Raw genomic sequence first — 18,320 nt, 5'->3', positions numbered from 1 at the left:
AGGGTTTGGTCAAAGATGATGCCAAGATTCCGGATGTGAGGGGAGGTGGATACTGGGAAACCGTCGATGTTGAGGGCAAAGTTATGGGTGGACTTGGTGAGCGTTTTTGGGCCAATGATGATTATTTCAGATTTATCACAGTTAAGTTTGAGGAAGTTGATTTGAAGCCAGGATTTTATTTCAGTGATGCAGTTTGTCAGGATAGAGTGGGTGGCAAACCCACTCATGGAGACCCATGAGACTCATGAAAACCCATGAGAGAAAAAACCCTCCCAATACTCTCCTACTTTTTCCCTGTGCTCCAGCACTGGCAATACCTACTGAGTTCTTCATTTACCGAAGTAGTACAACCCCAGATGTTCCCCTGCGTTGGTGTTCGTATATTTCTCTTTGGGTAGCAAAATCTGCACACAGTTCAAATTGGATTGCTCCACCAATGCTAAGAGGTAGGTACGTCGTAAATTTTGTTATCCGAGTTGCAAGAGTCAAGCAGCTCTGCCTTACTTGAAATAGGATTGTAATTAAAAGGATCAATAGGATCATTATGGCTGTGGAATAGGCCCTGGCTCCCAGCATTATTCTTTCCTTCGTTCACTGATGTAGGCTTACCGGCGCCTAATTAGTGATTATTGTTAAATTGCTTGCAATACAAGGGCGTGTTGACAAGTAATGCCTCCGATTGTTTTCGCCAAAACAGGCATAGATATTTTAATGGCACAAAGTGTTCTCGTGCTGAGTGGTAATCAACTGTTTAGGTGTGTCGACCTGAATGTCTCCAATAAAGGTTTTTCAGGCTACACCTGCAGTTTTTGTGGATGTCATTTAAATTATTCCCATGGTTCCATATAATGATCGTGTGCATGCTTGCTTCGTTTAATAACTTGAGTTTCCACTGCAACCTATATTTTGCAACCTGCAACCTATATTTTTCCACTGCAACCTGCAACCAACCACTGCAACCTATATATTATATATTTTGTTTGTCTGGTTGATTTGTTTGTGAAGTAAATGTTAGCTCTTTCACGAGCCTCGATTCAGTATACATAAAAAAAACCTAAAAAAAAACCTGTTTACATGAGAGTCATCGATCTACACAAAATGACAGTGAAAAAAGGTTTTTAGAAATTTTTACAAATAAATTGAAAATGCAATACAGAAATATCTAATTTACATAAGTATTCAACCCCCTGAGTCAATATTTTGTAGAAGTGCCTTTGGCAGCGATTACAGCTTTTTTCTTTTCTTTTTTTTGTATACAGAGTCGAGGCTCGTGAAAGAGCTAACATTTATCAAACAAACAAATCAAACAAACAAGCAAACAAAGTATATAAAAAGGGGAGCGGTCGACAAGATGGGGAGAGAAGGGGAGGAAGCACACAAACACAACATTTGAGACCAGGGACATCGGGAGATGTGTGGGAGGGAGAGGGCCTGGGGGGAGGCAGGATAGGTATAAAACGCAAGGACACCAAGGACTTCCAGGAAAGAAGACAAAAGTCACCTAAAAAAAGTGGATTTGAGGTGAAATTAACGGGGGTAGAAAAGATCAAGGTTTTGGATTGGGAAAGATAAGAGATGGTGGTGAACAGCCGTTTTAAAGACCTGGAGGGAGGAGTGGGATTGAAGAGAGTGAGGGAGTTTGTACCAGAGGCGGGAGAAAAGAGGAATGAAGGAGTGAAGGTGAGCAGAGAGTCTTGATTTTGGCAGTTTAACCATAAGAGGGTTGCAGGCAGATCTTGTGCGACCTGTAGGAATATTTGGGGGACAGAGTCCAGAGAGAGCTGGGGGAGCAAGGCCGGAGAGGAGTCGGTAGAAGACGGAAAGACCACCAACCTGCCTGCGGTGAGTAAGTGAAAGGCCCTTGGAGATAGCGTGATCGCGGGAGATTCCAATGATTCTGAACGCTTTGGTTTCAACAGCGTGAAGACGAGCTAGGTGTGAGGCAGGAGCACCAGCCCAGAGGGGAGAGCAGTATTCCATTGAGCTGCGGATGAAAGCCTTGTATGTGGTGAGGAGCTCAGGTGTGCCAAGGAAGGACTTCGCACGACGGAGGATGCCCAGTCGGCGACTGGCTTTGGAGGCCAGCTTGGAAATGTGGTTTTCCCAGGAAAGATCATGGCAGATAGTGAGACCCAAAAGCTTGAGTGACAGAACTTCTTGGAGAGGATTATTCAGAAAGTAGATGGGACGGTTGTCCAGTCGGTCTTTTCGGAGAGACATAGTAAGAGTGTGGGATTTGTCAGGATTGAAAGACATGTTCCATTTGTTTGCCCAGTCTGTGATTTTGTCTAGGTCTGCAGAGAGTGAGGAGGCTGCAGACTGCCGATCTGAGGGATGAGGAATGGAGCGGCAGAGAGTGAAGTCATCAGCAAGTCACACAGCTTCGAGTCTTCTTGGGTATGTCTGTATCAGCTTTGTACATCTAGATTTGGGGAGTTTCTCCCATTCCTCCTTGCAGATTTGCTCAAGCTCTGTCAAGTTGGATGGGGAGCGTCGGTAAACAGCAATCTTCATGTCTTTTCACAGATTCTCAATGGGATTTAAGTCTTGGCTTTGTCTTGGTCACTCAAGGATTTTCACGTTCTTGTTCTGAAGCCATCGCAGTGTTGCTTTGCCTGTATGCTTCGGGTCATTGTGCTGTTGGAGGGCAAATCTTCGCCACAGTCCCAGGTCTTTTGCACTCTGAAGCAGGTTCTCCTCAAGGATTTACCTGTATTTGGCTTCATTCATTGTTCCCTCTATCCTAACAAGTCTCCCAGTCACTGCCAATGAAAAGCATTCCCATACCATGATGCTGCCATCACTATTCTTCACAGTAAGGATGCCATTAGATGGGTGATGAGCTGTGCTCGATTTCCACCAGACGTAGCGCTTTGCATTCAGGCCAATGAGTTCAATTTTTGGCTCATCAGACCACATAATATTTTGCCTGATGGTCTCTGAGCCTTTCACATGCCTTTTTGCAAACTCCAGGTGTGCGGTCAAGGCCTTTCTCTCAGGAGTGGCTTCCTTCTGGCCACTCCCATAAAGGCTAGATTTGTGAAGTGGTCATTGGGTTCTTGGTCACCTCGCTGACAATGGTCCTTGCCCGGTTGCTCAATTTGGTCTGACGGCCTACTCCAGGAAGAGTCTGGGTAGTTCCATATTCTTTCTATTTCCGAATAATGGAGCTCACTGTGCTCTTGGGAACTTTCAACCGTCTAGAAATTGTTTATACCCTTCCACAGATCTATGCCTCCTCACAAATCTATCTTGGAGTTATATGGACAGTTCCTTGGACTTCATGGTAGAGTTTCTGCTGTGACATGCACTGTCAACTGCTTGTCCTAATAGAGAAAGGCGTGTTTCTTTCTAAATAATTTCCAATCAATTGAATTGGCCACAGCTGGACTCCAATCAAGTTGTAGAGACGTCTCAAGGATGATCAAAGGAAATTGGATGCACCTGAGCTCAATTTGAAGTGTCACAGCAAAGTGTTTGAATACTTTATGACAAGAAAAATTTTTCATTTTTAATTGATTTGTAAAAAAGTTCTACATAAAATCCACTTGGACATTACGGGCTATTTTGTGCTGATCAGTGACAAAAATTTTCTATTTTATCCATTTTACATTCAGGCTGTAACACAACAAAATGTGAAAAAGTCAAGGGGTGTGAATACTTTCTGAAGGCACTGTACACCAAGCCAGACTACCTCCTGCTTACCCTCCACAATGTTTTAAAATCTGCCAAACTTCTTTCCCTCCTCTTCCCACTCTGTCAACACTCTCTTGCACTAATTTCTCTCTCGAAGCACTACAGGAAGAATTTGAACATAAGCAGTATTATCTACGTGGAAAAGTCGCGTCTCCATCACTCTTCACTTAATAATTGGTGGTTATATAATCTATAATAATAAGAGGTTGCGTGTATGTGTGTCCTGAATAATTCCAAAACCATGAAATATAGCGGCCTCAAACTTTGCATGTATACTAAGGGAACTCCAAGGTAGTGCTTGAATGAAAACTGGGTATTTGGGTAAATTTAAATACCCCTTTTGAACATAATTTAGGGTGTCCTCACCATCAAAAAAAGAAAAGCCTTACCAAGATGCACCATCTTGGTCAGCCCGCTGTCACCTCACAGGGGTTATTAGCGCCATTTTGTTTTGGCCTGCACAACAATGCCTCGACTTGGAACAGGCTGCAACGGTTTCTGTACGATAGAGTGCTCAAAGTATATTTTTTCACTTTCCTCACTCATCATCGAATGCCTGATCTTCATACTTACGAATCGCCATATACAGCCATTCCATGTCAAATCATCAAAGAATCTGCCGTCATCTCTCAGATTTTTGTAAAACTTTGGGAACCAATTGGGACCCATGAAAAACAGCTAGAACTCAAATATTTTTGCTAACAGCCTCTTAATTAGTGAGATACAGGTTAACGAACTTTGGACTAATTAGCGCGATGTCGCGAATTCAAATGGCCATATCTCTAAAAGTATAACACCTAGAGAGCTGGTTTTGGTGTCATTTTAAAGGTATTTTCATGCCCTATAAATTTGTCTGGGCAACATTTTCCTACCTCCAATCACAAAAAAGTTATCACAAAATATAAACTTCAATCGTGAATCCAAAAAATATGTATCCTTCAAATTTCCTCAAATTCATCCCAGATGTACCTTATGATGTCAAGAAGCTTCCACATAAGTTTTGTGATGGGCACTCCAATAGTTTCTGAGATATGAGCAATAATGTACATGTACGTATGGCATATAGGTTCGAAAATCAGCATTTGTAATGTATTATACTGTAGCGGCTGCCGCTGGGTTTTCACAATCGCCTTGCACCTATCAAGGACGCGGAGCGATCACCATCCCGGGCAGGCCCGCGCTCAACTTGCCAGGCCGCAGCCAGGACGCTGGGCCACGCCCCCTGGCGCCGGGCCTGGGCAAACCCCCTGGGATAATAGATATATATTGCTGACCGATAAACGGGTTTTCAGAGTGCCTGAGTGTTCGATTTGATTAAAGCAACTCGGATGAATTCCAGCTTTTTGTCGCGTCCATTCTTCCGATCGACGTGGGAGCCCCAGCTCCTTCATTGGTGACCTATCGACATGGACACGGCAGTCGCCCTTAAACTGCCTACCTTCTGGGAGGCTCACGCGGCGGTTTGGTTCGCACAGGCGGAGTCCCTGTTCGCCCTGCGAGGCATCACGGCCGACGACACCCGCTTCCACCATGTGGTAGCTGCGCTCGGGTCGGCTACCGCGGCCCGCGCCCTGAGCCTCCTCGAGAGCCCGCCAGCCGCTGACAAATACGGCGTGATTAAGAAGCTTCTCCTCGATGCTTTCGCCCTCCCATCGGCGGAACGCGCACGGCGCCTGCTCGAACTGCCTGAGCTCGGCGACACGCGCCCTTCCGAGCGAATGGACTACATGCTTTCACTGCTCGGCGAGCACTCTCCGGCATTCCTGTTCCGGGAGCTGTTCCTCCGTCAGCTGCCTAACCCGGTACGCCTCGCCCTGGCAAGCACGACGATCACAGATCCCCGGGCCCTTGCCAGAGAAGCCGACAAGATCTCCGCCGCAGGACAGCGCATCGCAGCGGCGACATGGGACCCACCGCCGTCCGACGCAACACCCATGGCGCCCGAGCACCCGGCACGGTCGACGGCCGAACTGCCGACGCAATTGGCGGCCGCTACACCGAGCCGACCACCTCCAGCACGACGACCGAGGCCTCCACCTGACCAAGCGTGGTGTTACTATCATGCCAGGTTCGGACAGAAGGCCCGGACATGCCGACCCCCGTGCACCTTCGGCAGGCCGGGAAACGGCCGGGCCGGCGTTCATTACCAGCCATGAGCGCCGGCCACACGGGCAACTTACTGTTCATCACGGATAAAGCGTCCGGACGGCGCTTCCTGTGCGACACCGGCGCCCAACTGAGCGTCATACCCGCCTCTGACCAGGACAGGCAATCCGCGGTTTGCGGCCCCTCCTTGGTTGCGGCCAACGGATCGACTATCCGCACCTTCGGCCCGCGCAACGTCACCCTCTGCTTCGGCGGCCAACGCTTTGCTTGGACGTTTGTAACCGCCAACGTGCCCATGGCTCTGCTAGGCGCCGACTTCCTCTGCGCACACGGACTGCTGGTGGACGTCCAACGGCGTCGTTTAATCAACGCTGAAACCTTCAGCTCCCTGGTATGCACATTGAGCAGCTCCGCGCCGACCGAGCTGGCATGCACCGTCCCGGCGGCGAACGAGTTTGCTCGCCTGCTCACGGAGTTCCCGGCCCTCACGCGGCCGACGTTTTCGGCCGTCGCAGTACGGCATGGGATCGAGCACCACATACCAACCACGGGCCCGCCGGTCTACGCCAGGGCCCGCCGCCTCGACCCAGCCAAGCTCGCCGTAGCGAAGGCCGAATTCGACGCGTTGGAGCACCTCGGCATCGTGCGGCGCTCCGATAGCGCGTGGGCCTCGCCACTGCACATCGTGCCAAAGCCGGGGGGTGGATAGCGCCCGTGTGGCGACTACCGCCGTCTCAATGACGCTACCACCCCCGACAGGTACCCGATCCCGCATATCCAAGACTTCTCCGCCCGTCTGGCGGGACGGGTCATTTTTTCGAAAATTGATCTCATACGGGGATATCACCAGGTACCTGTCAGGGCGGCCGACGTCCCTAAAACGGCAGTCATCACGCCGTTCGGCTTATTCGAATTCTTGCGGATGCCGTTTGGTCTCAAGAACGCGGCTCAGGCGTTCCAGCGCTTGATGGACGGCGTGCTGCGTGACCTGCCGTTCCTTTTCGTTTACCTGGACGACATCCTCGTCGCCAGCACGTCCCGGGCCGAGCACCTCCTCCACCTCCGAACACTGTTCGGGCGCCTCAGCGAGCACGGCCTCATCGTCAACCCGGCCAAATGCCACTTCGGCACGACGGCCGTTGATTTTTTGGGCCACCACATCACCAAGAACGGGGCCGTGCCGCTGCCAACCAAGGTCGAGGCCATCACCACGTTCCCGCGTCCCTGCACCATAAAGGCCCTGCAGGAATTCCTGGGAATGGTGAATTTTTATCACTGCTTCGTGCCCCGCGCTGCTCAACTCATGCGGCCCCTCTACGAAGCCCTCCGGGGCAAGCCGGCCAAGCACGACATCGCCTGGTCCGCAGCAATGGATGCGGCCTTCCAACGCTCAAAGCGGGCCCTCGCCGACGCAACACTGCTCGCTCACCCGGTGCTCAACGCTCCCATCGCCCTCACCACGGATGCCTCCGACTACGCGGTGGGCGCCGTACATGAGCAATGGGTGAACGGGGTTTGGCAGCCACTCGCTTTTTTCAGCCGGCAGCTCTGGCCGAACGAGCTCAAATACAGCACGTTTGACCGGGAGCTCCTCGGTCTACACCTGGCCGTCCGCCATTTCCGCCACCTCCTGGAGGGCCGACCTTTCACGGCGTTCGTCGACCACAAGCCGTTGGTTTACGCCATGGCCAAGGTCACGGAGCCATGGTCGGCCCGCCAACAGCGCCACCTCTCCGCCGTGTCAGAGTTTACCACGGACATCCGGCACGTCGCCGGCAAAAACAACGCCGTGGCCGACTGTCTTTCCCGGGCCAGCGCGAACGCGGTCCACCTGGGCGTGGATTTTGCGCTTATGGCGGCGGACCAAACCACCGACACCACGGTGCAAGCCCTCCGGGCGGCGGACACGGGCCTCCGCCTGGCCGACATCCCCTGCGCGGACACTGTCCTGCTCTGCGACGTCTCCCAAGGCCAGCCTCGCCCCATCGTGCCCGTCACCTGGCAACGCCGCATCTTCGCCTCCCTCCACGGCCTTTCCCACCCGGGCCGGAAAGCTTCCCAGAAGCTGGTGTCGGCGCGTTTCGTCTGGCACGGCCTTCGTCCGGACGTCCGCGATTGGACCAGCACCTGCACGGCCTGCCAACGGGCCAAGGTCCACCGACACACCCAGGCCCCGCTGGCACCTTTCACCGTGCCCGAACGACGTTTCGACCACGTCAACGTGGATCTGGTGGGCCCCCTCCCCCCGTCACGGGGGTTCACACACCTGCTCACCATGGTGGACAGGACCACCAGGTGGCCGGAGGCCGTTCCCCTCGTCTCCACCACCACCGCCGACGTGGCGCAGGCTTTCATCGCCACCTGGGTCGCCCGCTTCGGCGCACCGGCGGACATCTCGTCAGACCGCGGACCACAGTTCACCTCCGAGCTGTGGGGTGCGGTCGCCCGCAACCTGGGGGTCAAGCTCCACCATACTACGGCCTACCACCCCCAAGCAAACGGGTTGTGCGAGCGATTCCACCGCTCCATGAAGGCCGCGCTCATGGCCGGCCTTCAAGACGGCGGTTGGGCCGACCGGCTGCCGTGGGTCCTTTTGGGCCTTCGCACGGCCCCCAAGGAGGACCTCCAGGCATCCACCGCCGAGCTTGTCTATGGCCAGGTGCTACGCGTCCCGGGCGAATTCGTGCCCGACGCTACCAGTCCCTGGTCCGCAGCTCACCAGCGCTCGGACCTCCAGGAGGCCGCCCGACGGTTTGCCCCCGTGCCAACATCCCACCACGGTGACCCCCAGTCCTACGTCCCCCCAGCACTCCGCACAGCGGAGTATGTTTTTGTGCGTCACGACGCACATCGGTGGCCACTCCAGCCGCCGTACGACGGGCCCTTCCGGGTGCTGCGACGGGACGACAAGTCGTTCGTCATCGACATCGGCGGCAGGTCGGACCGGATTGCAGTGGACCGCCTCAAGCCGGCGCACGTGGACGTCGACCACCCACCACGGGTGGCCCTTCCGCCGCGGCGAGGCCGCCCCCCGTCCACGGTGCCCCCCACTCGACCGCCCACCACCTCACCGGACCCCCTCCCACGACCCGCCAGGGGTCGCTTCGGCCGGGTCATCAGGACCCCCCTCAAATTGACCCTGCCGGTGCAAGTCGATTCTGGGGGGACGTGTGTAGCGGCTGCCGCTGGGTTTTCACAATCGCCTTGCACCTATCAAGGACGCGGAGCGATCACCATGCCGGGCTCGTCCAGGACGCCCGGGCAGGCCCGCGCTCAACTTGCCAGGCCTCGGTCGGGACGCCCGGGCATGCCCGGGCATGCCCGGGCAGGCTCGCCCTCAACTTGCCAGGCCGCAGCCAGGACGCTGGGCCACGCCCCCTGGCGCCGGGCCTGGGCAAACCCCCTGGGATAATAGATATATATTGCTGACCGATAAACGGGTTTTCAGAGTGCCTGAGTGTTCGATTTGATTAAAGCAACTCGGATGAATTCCAGCTTTTTGTCGCGTCCATTCTTCCGATCGACGTGGGAGCCCCAGCTCCTTCAATACAATCATTCTAACCTAGCCATGACAGGGAACACAGGGAACAACCATCAATTGCTTTGAAGTATCATATACTTTCATTTTCAACTGGGCCTGAGGGGAATTCTCATCTGGGGAATTCCAACTGGGATTTCCCATGTGGGTAATTCGAGGTGATGCAACTTTCACAGTCTAAGATCCCCAGGGAAAGTCCAAGTTGGCTTAGTGTAATGCTTAGGCCTGCCACCAACAGAAATTGGCAGTTCACTTCTGAAGGAGCTGCAGAAAAATGACGACTGCCAAGGAAAAGTTCATCCTGAAGCAGAAATCCTGCTGCAATCCCTTTGGAGCTCATGAAAAACCAAAGTCGTCTGGCTTGAGAGCTGTTAGCCAAAAAGCCATAGCCGCTCATCCAAGCCTCAAACTGCAAAGTGCACAGAAAATCTGTACCCAGTGTCGTAAGAAACTGGCAAAAAGACAACCAGGTGTGGTAGAGACTCAGAGTGAAATACCATTACCAGTGACCAGCAGCGCTATTAGCAGTAGTGAGGACAATGATGGTGGAGGTGAATCACCAATACCAGGCAGTTCAGGGGAGTTTGAATTTCATTCTCCTGAAATGGAACTGAATACACTGAATGAGTCTTTGGGATTGATTGGAGAATCACCTATTCCAAAAAAGAGACTTGCTGCAGATAAATATGTGAAATCCAAAACCAAGAAAATCGGTGACACTGTGAAGAAAAAATTGGAAATCGCGACAGGATTACAGTGGATTATGATGGTCACTGGTGGGTTGCATGTGTCATGGAACATACCCCAGAGAGGCATGAGGTGGATGTTAAGTTCCTCCATCCACATGGACCATCCCCATCATATACATTTCCGGAACCAGCAGACCCTCTCACTATTGACTACCAGGATGTGCTTACTACTGTTGAACCAACCACTGCAACTGGAAGGACATATTGTATTTCCAAGAAAGAAACAAGTGCTGCTGTTGCTGCATTGAAGAGGAAATTGAAAGCCTAAGTCAGGTTAGTGAACACTGTGTACTTGAACTCACTTATTGATTGTATAATACATTACAAATGCTGATTTTCGAACCTATATGCCATACATACATGTACATTATTGCTCATATCTCAGAAACTATTGGAGTGCCCATCACAAAATTTATGTGGAAGCTTCTTGACATCATAAGGTACCTCTGGGATGAATTTGAGGAAATTTGAAGGATACATTTTTTGGGGATTCACAATTGAAGTTTATATTTTGTGATAACTTTTTTGTGGTTGGAGGTAGGAAAATGTTGCCCAGACAAATTCATAGGGCATGAAAATACCTTTAAAATGACACCAAAACCAGCTCTCTAGGTGTTATACTTTTAGAGATATGGCCATTTGAATTCGCGACGTCGCGCTAATTAGTCCAAAGTTCGTTAGTCTGTATCTCACTAATTAAGAGGCTGTTAGCAAAAATATTTGAGTTCTTGCCGTTTTTCATGGGTCCCAATTGGTTCCCAAAGTTTTACAAAAATCTGAGAGATGACGGCAGATTCTTTGATGATTTGACATGGAATGACCCTATACATGACTTTTGTAGGTGCTATAGTTTTAAAATTAGGAGATTGGAGCGATTTTTATGCAGTATATGGTGCGATTTTCCACGATGGCCTTTCACGGACTGATTAATGTATATAATCGAAATCTATCGCCGGGTTTGAGGGTCGGAGTTTGTGGACTAATTAATTGTCGAAATCTGCAGTGAAATCTGAAAATTTAAAGAAATTAGTGATTCTTATAACTATAAGCGTATTTACTTTAAGCAAGGCTGTGCTCCTTCCTTCTCCATATTTACACAAGAAAATATGAAATTGCCAAAGCATTAAGCTTGTCTTTCTTTCACAAAGTTTGGCTCAAGTCTTTCACAAACCAGCTGGAAATCTCATATAGAAGCATGATGTTCAACTAAGGTTAGGACTGGAATTTGTAATTTGGCGATGGTGCTGCGGCGATAGCTTGTCAACTCTTCACGAAGGACACCGTGGGATCTTTAACATCCACCAACAAATGTTGGTTATGGGATGCCCTGTTTAACGTTCATTGGAGGAGCGGCACACACATTAATGAATCACCCAGTCTGTAAAACACCGGGATGACAGTTCATATCTGGGCCAAGATTTGAACCCAGGCCAGAAAAGCCAAAGCAGCACCAAAAGGGACCGCCGACACATGGACAGACACAAACGTCAACTTGTATAATAGTTTTGTTAATACTTTATTTACTTTTCGACACTTATAATCTGAGATAAAAAGGCTGCTGCTGTGATATTGATTTTTTTTTTTTTATGGGCTTGCTGTTCTAATTTAGGATCTTCATTAAATAAAGTTATTTTTAAAAGTTATAATAGCCGGCAAAGCCGGTGTTGTGAATGAACGCGTACGTATTATGTTGAAAAGCCAGATTTTGCTGGATCCCTTGAGAATTTCGAAGCTTTGACGCACCAAATCGCTCAATGGAGGCCGCCATCTTCCGGATGCGGAAGTATGCATAAAAAAATTGCGAAAACGTTCAATATGAGTTTGTTTCACCCGTCTTTGTTTGATGCACAATCTTATGCACCTCTAATTTGTAATTAAAATACTTTAAGACCAACCTCGTTCCCCGGGCCGACACGGGCCATGGTTATCTTCAACGAAAATCGTCACCAATTACCGGAACCAATGAGATTCGAGCATTTGAAAAAATATTTCAAAAAAGCCACACACAAGCCACCACATTTCGGACGCTGAAAACGGCGTCAAATATTCTAAAATTGACGAAGAATTATTTTTTTAGAAATCTCACGGCCGTAGGGGATAGTTTTTCACGGTCGGAAATATCCGAAGTTGAGACGGAATTCACCGAATTAATCAAGAAGGAAATTTTACAAATTTTTTATCTGATCCAGAATGCAAATGGTGTCATTTTGAACTAGGTACGGTACCTACTACACCTACCTACTACCAACTACCTAACCCACTGATGCCATCGTGATGGGTAAAATAGGGGCAAGAGGCTTTGGCTTCGCCGGCTCATTGCGGCTTTGCAGTCGGGTACTAGTAAAATAGAGAAATTGTGGAGGGAGGAGGGAGGAGGGAGCCAAGGGTGAGGAGGGGGGGGGGTGGGATCTGCGAGGTGGTTTGCCCTGGCCACACCCTCATTCAATGATGCTATTTGAAGCCTTGTGCTGCACAGGGGAGGGAGATTGGGGGGGGGGGGGAGATGGGAGAGGGGGAGATTGGGGGGGGGGGAGATTGGGGGGAGGATGGAAGAGGACAACTCGACCCTATGTATAGTATTTTATGGTAATATGGCTTGGCTATGGCTTCCGGTCCGGTCTGGAGAGGACGCTGGCGTTACTTGTTCGCCGCTTCTCCGACTGGGCCATTGTACATAGTTTGCTTTTCTGGTGGTCGTGGCGGATTTTTGACCGTTGGGTCTGCCCTCTGCTCGGTCCCGGCTCTGCTCCTGGCTTCGCCTGCCCGGCTCCTCCACTGTTTCCTCAGGCCCGCTCCCGTTGTTTGCGGCGGTGGCTGTTTGCCGCTGTGGTCTTGATTAGCGGCTGCAGTCGTTTGCCGCTGCGTTTGCCGCTTTGCCTCCTCGACCTTGGCCTCGTACTCGTCCCTTCGCTCCTGCCTGGCATGGCTCTGAGGTACTCCGCTGCAGGGCTTCTTCTGCTCGGTACCCGCTCCACCCCATCATGCATCTCTGCCATTAAATCAAATGGACTCCTCCGACGACCCAGGTACATTCACCGTGGCTCCGGTCGTAAGTTTGTTTATTTGCAATCAGGTCACTCCATCCCCGTCCTCTGGTCGGCTCAGCGCACTCTCACTCTTCGTCCCAGTGCACCTGGTCACAGCAACGCACACGATCGCACCTCCTGCCTACGAACCCTGGCTAAATCACCTGAATTCATCCCTGCTGTTCAAAACAACATCAAGCTCACCCTGTTCAACACCCGGTCCCTCAACAACAAATGCCTCATCCTGAACGAATACATCCTGGATAACAAACTGGACTTTCTCTGTCTCACCGAAACCTGGCAACAACCTCTGGACTACTACACACTTAACCTCACCACACCCAATGGATATTCCTACGTCAATAAACCACGCTCGGAGGGCCGAGGTGGTGGAATTGCCGTTATCCACCGTCAAGACATCAAGACCAACCTCATCTCCATCTCATCTGCTCCATCATTTGAACACCTGGCTTTAAAACTCTCTGGTCGCACGCAGTCAGTCATGGCTGTCGTCTACCGCCCTCCCAAACCACACCCATCATTCCTGTCTGACTTCTCCTACTTTCTGACCCAGCTATGTTCCCTCTCCCCCTCAATCCTCCTCCTTGGTGATTTCAATATCCACATGGACTCCACTGACTCCACAATAACCACTGACTTCACTGATTTACTCACCTGCTTTAACCTCACTCAACATGTCGACTTTCCTACCCATATCCGTGGTCACATTTTGGACCTTGTCTGCTTGCACCATCTCTATGGCTCCGACCTCACCCTCTCTGACCACTTAGCCATCACTCTGACCATCAACATCCCCGCCCCAACACCAAGGCATTATCGCACAAGCAACTTCCGTAAGCTAAACGCTCTTTCACCTACCTCATTCTCATCCACCCTCTCTGAAAAAATGTCCACTTCTCCCTTCATTGACCTCCACACCCCTTCCGACCTCACTGACTACTACAACCACACTCTCTCCTCCTGCCTTGACCAGCTTGCGCCTGTAAAAACCAAAACAGTTTCTTTCACCCATTCTGCTCCCTGGTTTACCCCTGAACTCCACCTGATGAAAACTCGAGCTCGCCAACTTGAAAGACTCCGCAATAAAACGGGTCTCACAGTTCACTCCCAAGCCTACAAGGACCACCTACAACACTACAAAGATGCCCTCTCCCGCGCCCGCTCTGCCTACTACTCTCAAATTATCCACTCTGGCTCCGGAAACCCAAAAGCACTCTTCTCGACAATAAACAAACTCCTCCGCCCCCTGAACACCACCACCCAGTCATTCACAGTAGACAACTGCATCTCCTTCCTCTCTTTCTTCCAACGCAAAATTGACAACATCTACAACAGCTTGACCACCGCCGCACCCGCTCCCCCTCCAACCACCTGCCCCCCCTTGTCCTGCCATCCCCTGTCTCGGTTCTCCCCAATCTCCCCTACTGACCTCTCTGAACTCCTCATAGGAATGAAAACTGCCACCTGCACTCTTGACCCCATCCCCTCCAGCTTTGTCAAAGCCTCCCTCCCTGCTCTCTCTCCACTTATCATTGCAACAATAAACTCCTCCCTGTCTACAGGCATCGTCCCACCTTCCCTCAAAATTGCTGCTGTTACCCCCATTCTAAAAAAACCTGGTCTAAACCCTGACACCCTAAACAACTTCAGACCCATCTCCAACCTACCCTTTCTGTCAAAAGTTTTGGAACGCGCTGTAGCCACTCAACTCAAACATCATCTCTCTGCCAATAACCTGTATGAAACATTCCAATCCGGATTCCGGTCCAACCACAGTACTGAAACTGCTCTCCTCAAAATCACCAATGACCTTCTCCTCTCCTCTGACGCTGGCAACCTCAACATTCTCGTCCTCCTCGACCTCAGCGCTGCCTTTGACACCATCGATCACACTATCCTCCTCACCCGACTTGAATCCACCTTTAACGTTACCGGCACTGCCCTCTCTTGGATTAAATCATACCTCTCTGACAGATGCCAGTTCATCTCCATCAATAACTGCAAATCCCCCACTGCTCCCCTCCCCCAAGGTGTCCCCCAAGGTTCAGTTCTTGGCCCCCTCCTCTTCATCCTTTACCTGTCCCCGCTCGGTCACTTAATCCGCCGTCATGGTCTCCAATTCCACTGCTTCGCCGATGACATCCAGCTTTTCATCTCCACCAAGTCCGTCTCCACCGACACCCATTCTATCCTGACAAACTGCATCACTGAAATAAAATCCTGGCTTCAAATCAACTTCCTCAAGCTTAACTGTGATAAATCTGAAATAATCATCATTGGCCCAAAAACGCTCACAAAATCCACCCATAACTTTGCCCTCAACATCGACGGTATCCCAGTATCCACCTCCCCGCACATCCGGAATCTTGGCGTCATCTTTGACCAAACCCTCTCCTTCGACAAATACACTAAACAGATCACAAAGTCAGCCTTCTTTCACCTGAAAAACATTGCCCGTCTCCGCTCATCCCTCTCCTCCACGGCTGCAGAAACCCTCATCCACGCCTTCATCACCTCCCGTCTGGACTACTGCAATAGCCTCCTCTATGGTTCACCCTCAAAAATCACCAATAAACTCCAATACATTCAGAACTCCGCTGCCCGTCTACTCACCCATTCCCGGACCCGTGACCACATCACCCCCGTCCTTTCCAAGCTTCACTGGCTCCCCATCCCCCAGAGAATCCAGTACAAAATCCTCCTCTTGACATACAAAGCCATCCATAACCTGGCCCCATCCTACCTGGCTGACCTCCTCTCCAGACACACTCCCACCCGCAACCTCCGCTCTGCTGGTACCAACCTCCTGACCCCCTCCATCCGGACCAAATTCAGATCCTGGGGGGACAGGGCCTTCTCCATCGCTGCTCCCACCCTCTGGAACTCACTACCTCACACCATCAGAGACTCCTCCTCACTCACCACATTCAAAATATCACTAAAGACCCACCTCTTCAACACTGCATTCAACATTCAACCCACAGCATTTAACCCCTGACTATCTCTTCTCCTTCTCCCTCCTTTTGCTTTAAATATTTCCCTATTGATTCTTGTCTTTTTGCAATTGTTGTTTTCATGTATTGTTATGCATTATGTTTGCCACTCTGTCAAAGCGCCTTTGGGCTTCTGGAAAAGCGCTATACAAAATAAATGAATTATTATTATTATTAATATTAAAATTCATTTACTGTTTGAAAAATTTCCACTCAATTCTGTTTCTGTTCTCTCTTCTTCTTCTTCTTCTCTTGCTCTCTCTCTCTCACCCCTCTCTTTTCTCTCTCTCCCTCTCTCTCTCTCCACCTCCTCCCTGCCAGAAATATATAGTTGCAACAATTTCAGATTAAAACGACTTCATAGAACACCTTACCTCCGAGCAGATTTGGGCGGAAATTTTGATTGGTCGGGACGATGTACAATGCTGTAATGTTTTGTCTAAGTACCGCTTAACGGAAGTTTTTTAAAAGTGTCAATAAGGCGATTTGTGTTCTCCAGTGGTGATGGATATAATTCAATTGAAAGAAAATAGCGATTATAAAGGTTGTTGAGAAGATTTTTTGGAAGTTTCATTCGCACTGCTGATGGAGCGACTTTTACACCACCTTATTTAATTTACATCGCGTGTGTCCCTTATGACGTCCTTAAAAACAGTAAGTTTCCTGTTTGGAATAATTGTCAATTTCGATGCAGACGAGGTCATAAAATTATATCACTCCCCTCTGCGCATGCGCGAACAGGACAAATTCAGAGGAAAAGTATTGCTAAACTACAGGTTTGTTTTACGATTTGTGTTAACGTTCAATTTAAATGTAGTTCTCCGATCATCCTTATTATTAACCTGACCAGCTACGGTAACTGTACTTTGTAAAACAGGTATAACTGCTCCATGAAGTCACGAAAGACTCATTGTTCATTTGAAATTCATTCGCCGGCTCGTCGTTCCATCTTGGCAGCGCAATTCGTATTGTTATAAATATTTATTCGATCTGCATCGATTGTAAACGGTATTAAAGCAATTACCTCAAAAATACTACCCGATGTACTACGTATATCCGAATGAGGCTCTTAAACATACGGAGATTGAAGAAATCCTGCTGCGGAAGGATTCACACCACGTGACCACACAGAAGAATGAATTGCCCGGCTCGGTCGGTGTAGCGGGTAGCCTCACTGTACGCGGTGTACGGACGAATGGCTGACTCCGGTGAGGACGCAGGTTGAGGCGGCGATCGGTGGTTTTGTTCTTTTCGGACTTTGTTTCATTTGCTGTTTGGACATTTGACGGTTAATTAACATCAGGAGCACAGTCCGCACGGATAATGCTGTGGTGATGCCGCGTCATCAATGGAGTGCCGGTTCTTCTTCAGTGACTCAATTACGATGTTTTGATTCGCTTGATGTGATCATGTGATCGCAAATTTCAGGAAGTAATCCATGATGGTTATTTTGGTAATGTATAGACGGTACAAGGTGTGCCTGCCTACCTGTCGCTTCGCTGACTGATTTAATCAAAAGACAGCATGCCATTGATGTATTTCACAAACATTCCATATCTATTGTATTGATGAGGATCAATGTGGATGTAAAATGAAGTGAAACACCAAAAAGGATCTTTTATAACACGTACAGTAGTTTTTGTTGTTGTTTGTGTGTCCTTCTCGAGCTCGACCTCTAAAGGGTTCTTGCTGTCGTCGAATAATTAATAAATGTTACATTTGGAATCTCAGTGCACCAAGCTCAAAATTCTCACTCTTCTTCAATCAGCAAACGTGGGGCTTTTTAAAATTGTCACCTTTAATGCTTTATCGTTAAACCGACAATAATTCATGTACACACACACACACACACACACACACACACACACACACACACACACACACACACACAACACACAACACACAACACACAACACACAACACACAACACACAACACACAACACACAACACACACATACAACACATACACATACACACAACACACACATAAAACACACATTCGTATACACATACAACACACATTCGTACACATATACAACACACATTCGTACACACATACACATACAGCACACATTCGTACACACATACCGCACACACATACAACACACATACAACACACATACAACACACATACAACACACATACAACACACATACAACACACACACACATACAACACACATTCGTACAC

General features: G+C 49.6%; 1 protein-coding gene across 4 annotated transcripts in view; it reads left to right on the top strand.

Moving 5' to 3' along the window:
• Positions 1-17,219: 17,219 nt before the first annotated feature.
• Positions 17,220-18,320, top strand: part of MPI (mannose phosphate isomerase) — a 33,789-nt gene continuing 32,688 nt past the window's right edge. For 2 of the 4 annotated variants that reach the window (XM_068098207.2, XM_068098206.2), the window contains exon 1: positions 17,220-17,337. In XM_068098207.2, coding sequence (XP_067954308.2) covers positions 17,325-17,337 — 13 coding nt within the window. In that variant the 5' untranslated portion in view covers positions 17,220-17,324. The remainder of the gene's footprint in view (positions 17,338-18,320) is intronic. The other 2 variants (XM_078773806.1, XM_078773805.1) reach the window with 2 other exon arrangements.

The sequence above is a fragment of the Myxine glutinosa genome, chromosome 3 (genome assembly GCF_964187855.1).
Source record: "Myxine glutinosa chromosome 3, kmMyxGlut1.1, whole genome shotgun sequence".
Lineage (NCBI taxonomy): Eukaryota > Metazoa > Chordata > Myxini > Myxiniformes > Myxinidae > Myxine > Myxine glutinosa.
Note: the sequence above shows the minus strand (reverse complement) of the source record. Positions and strands in the feature narration are given on the sequence as shown.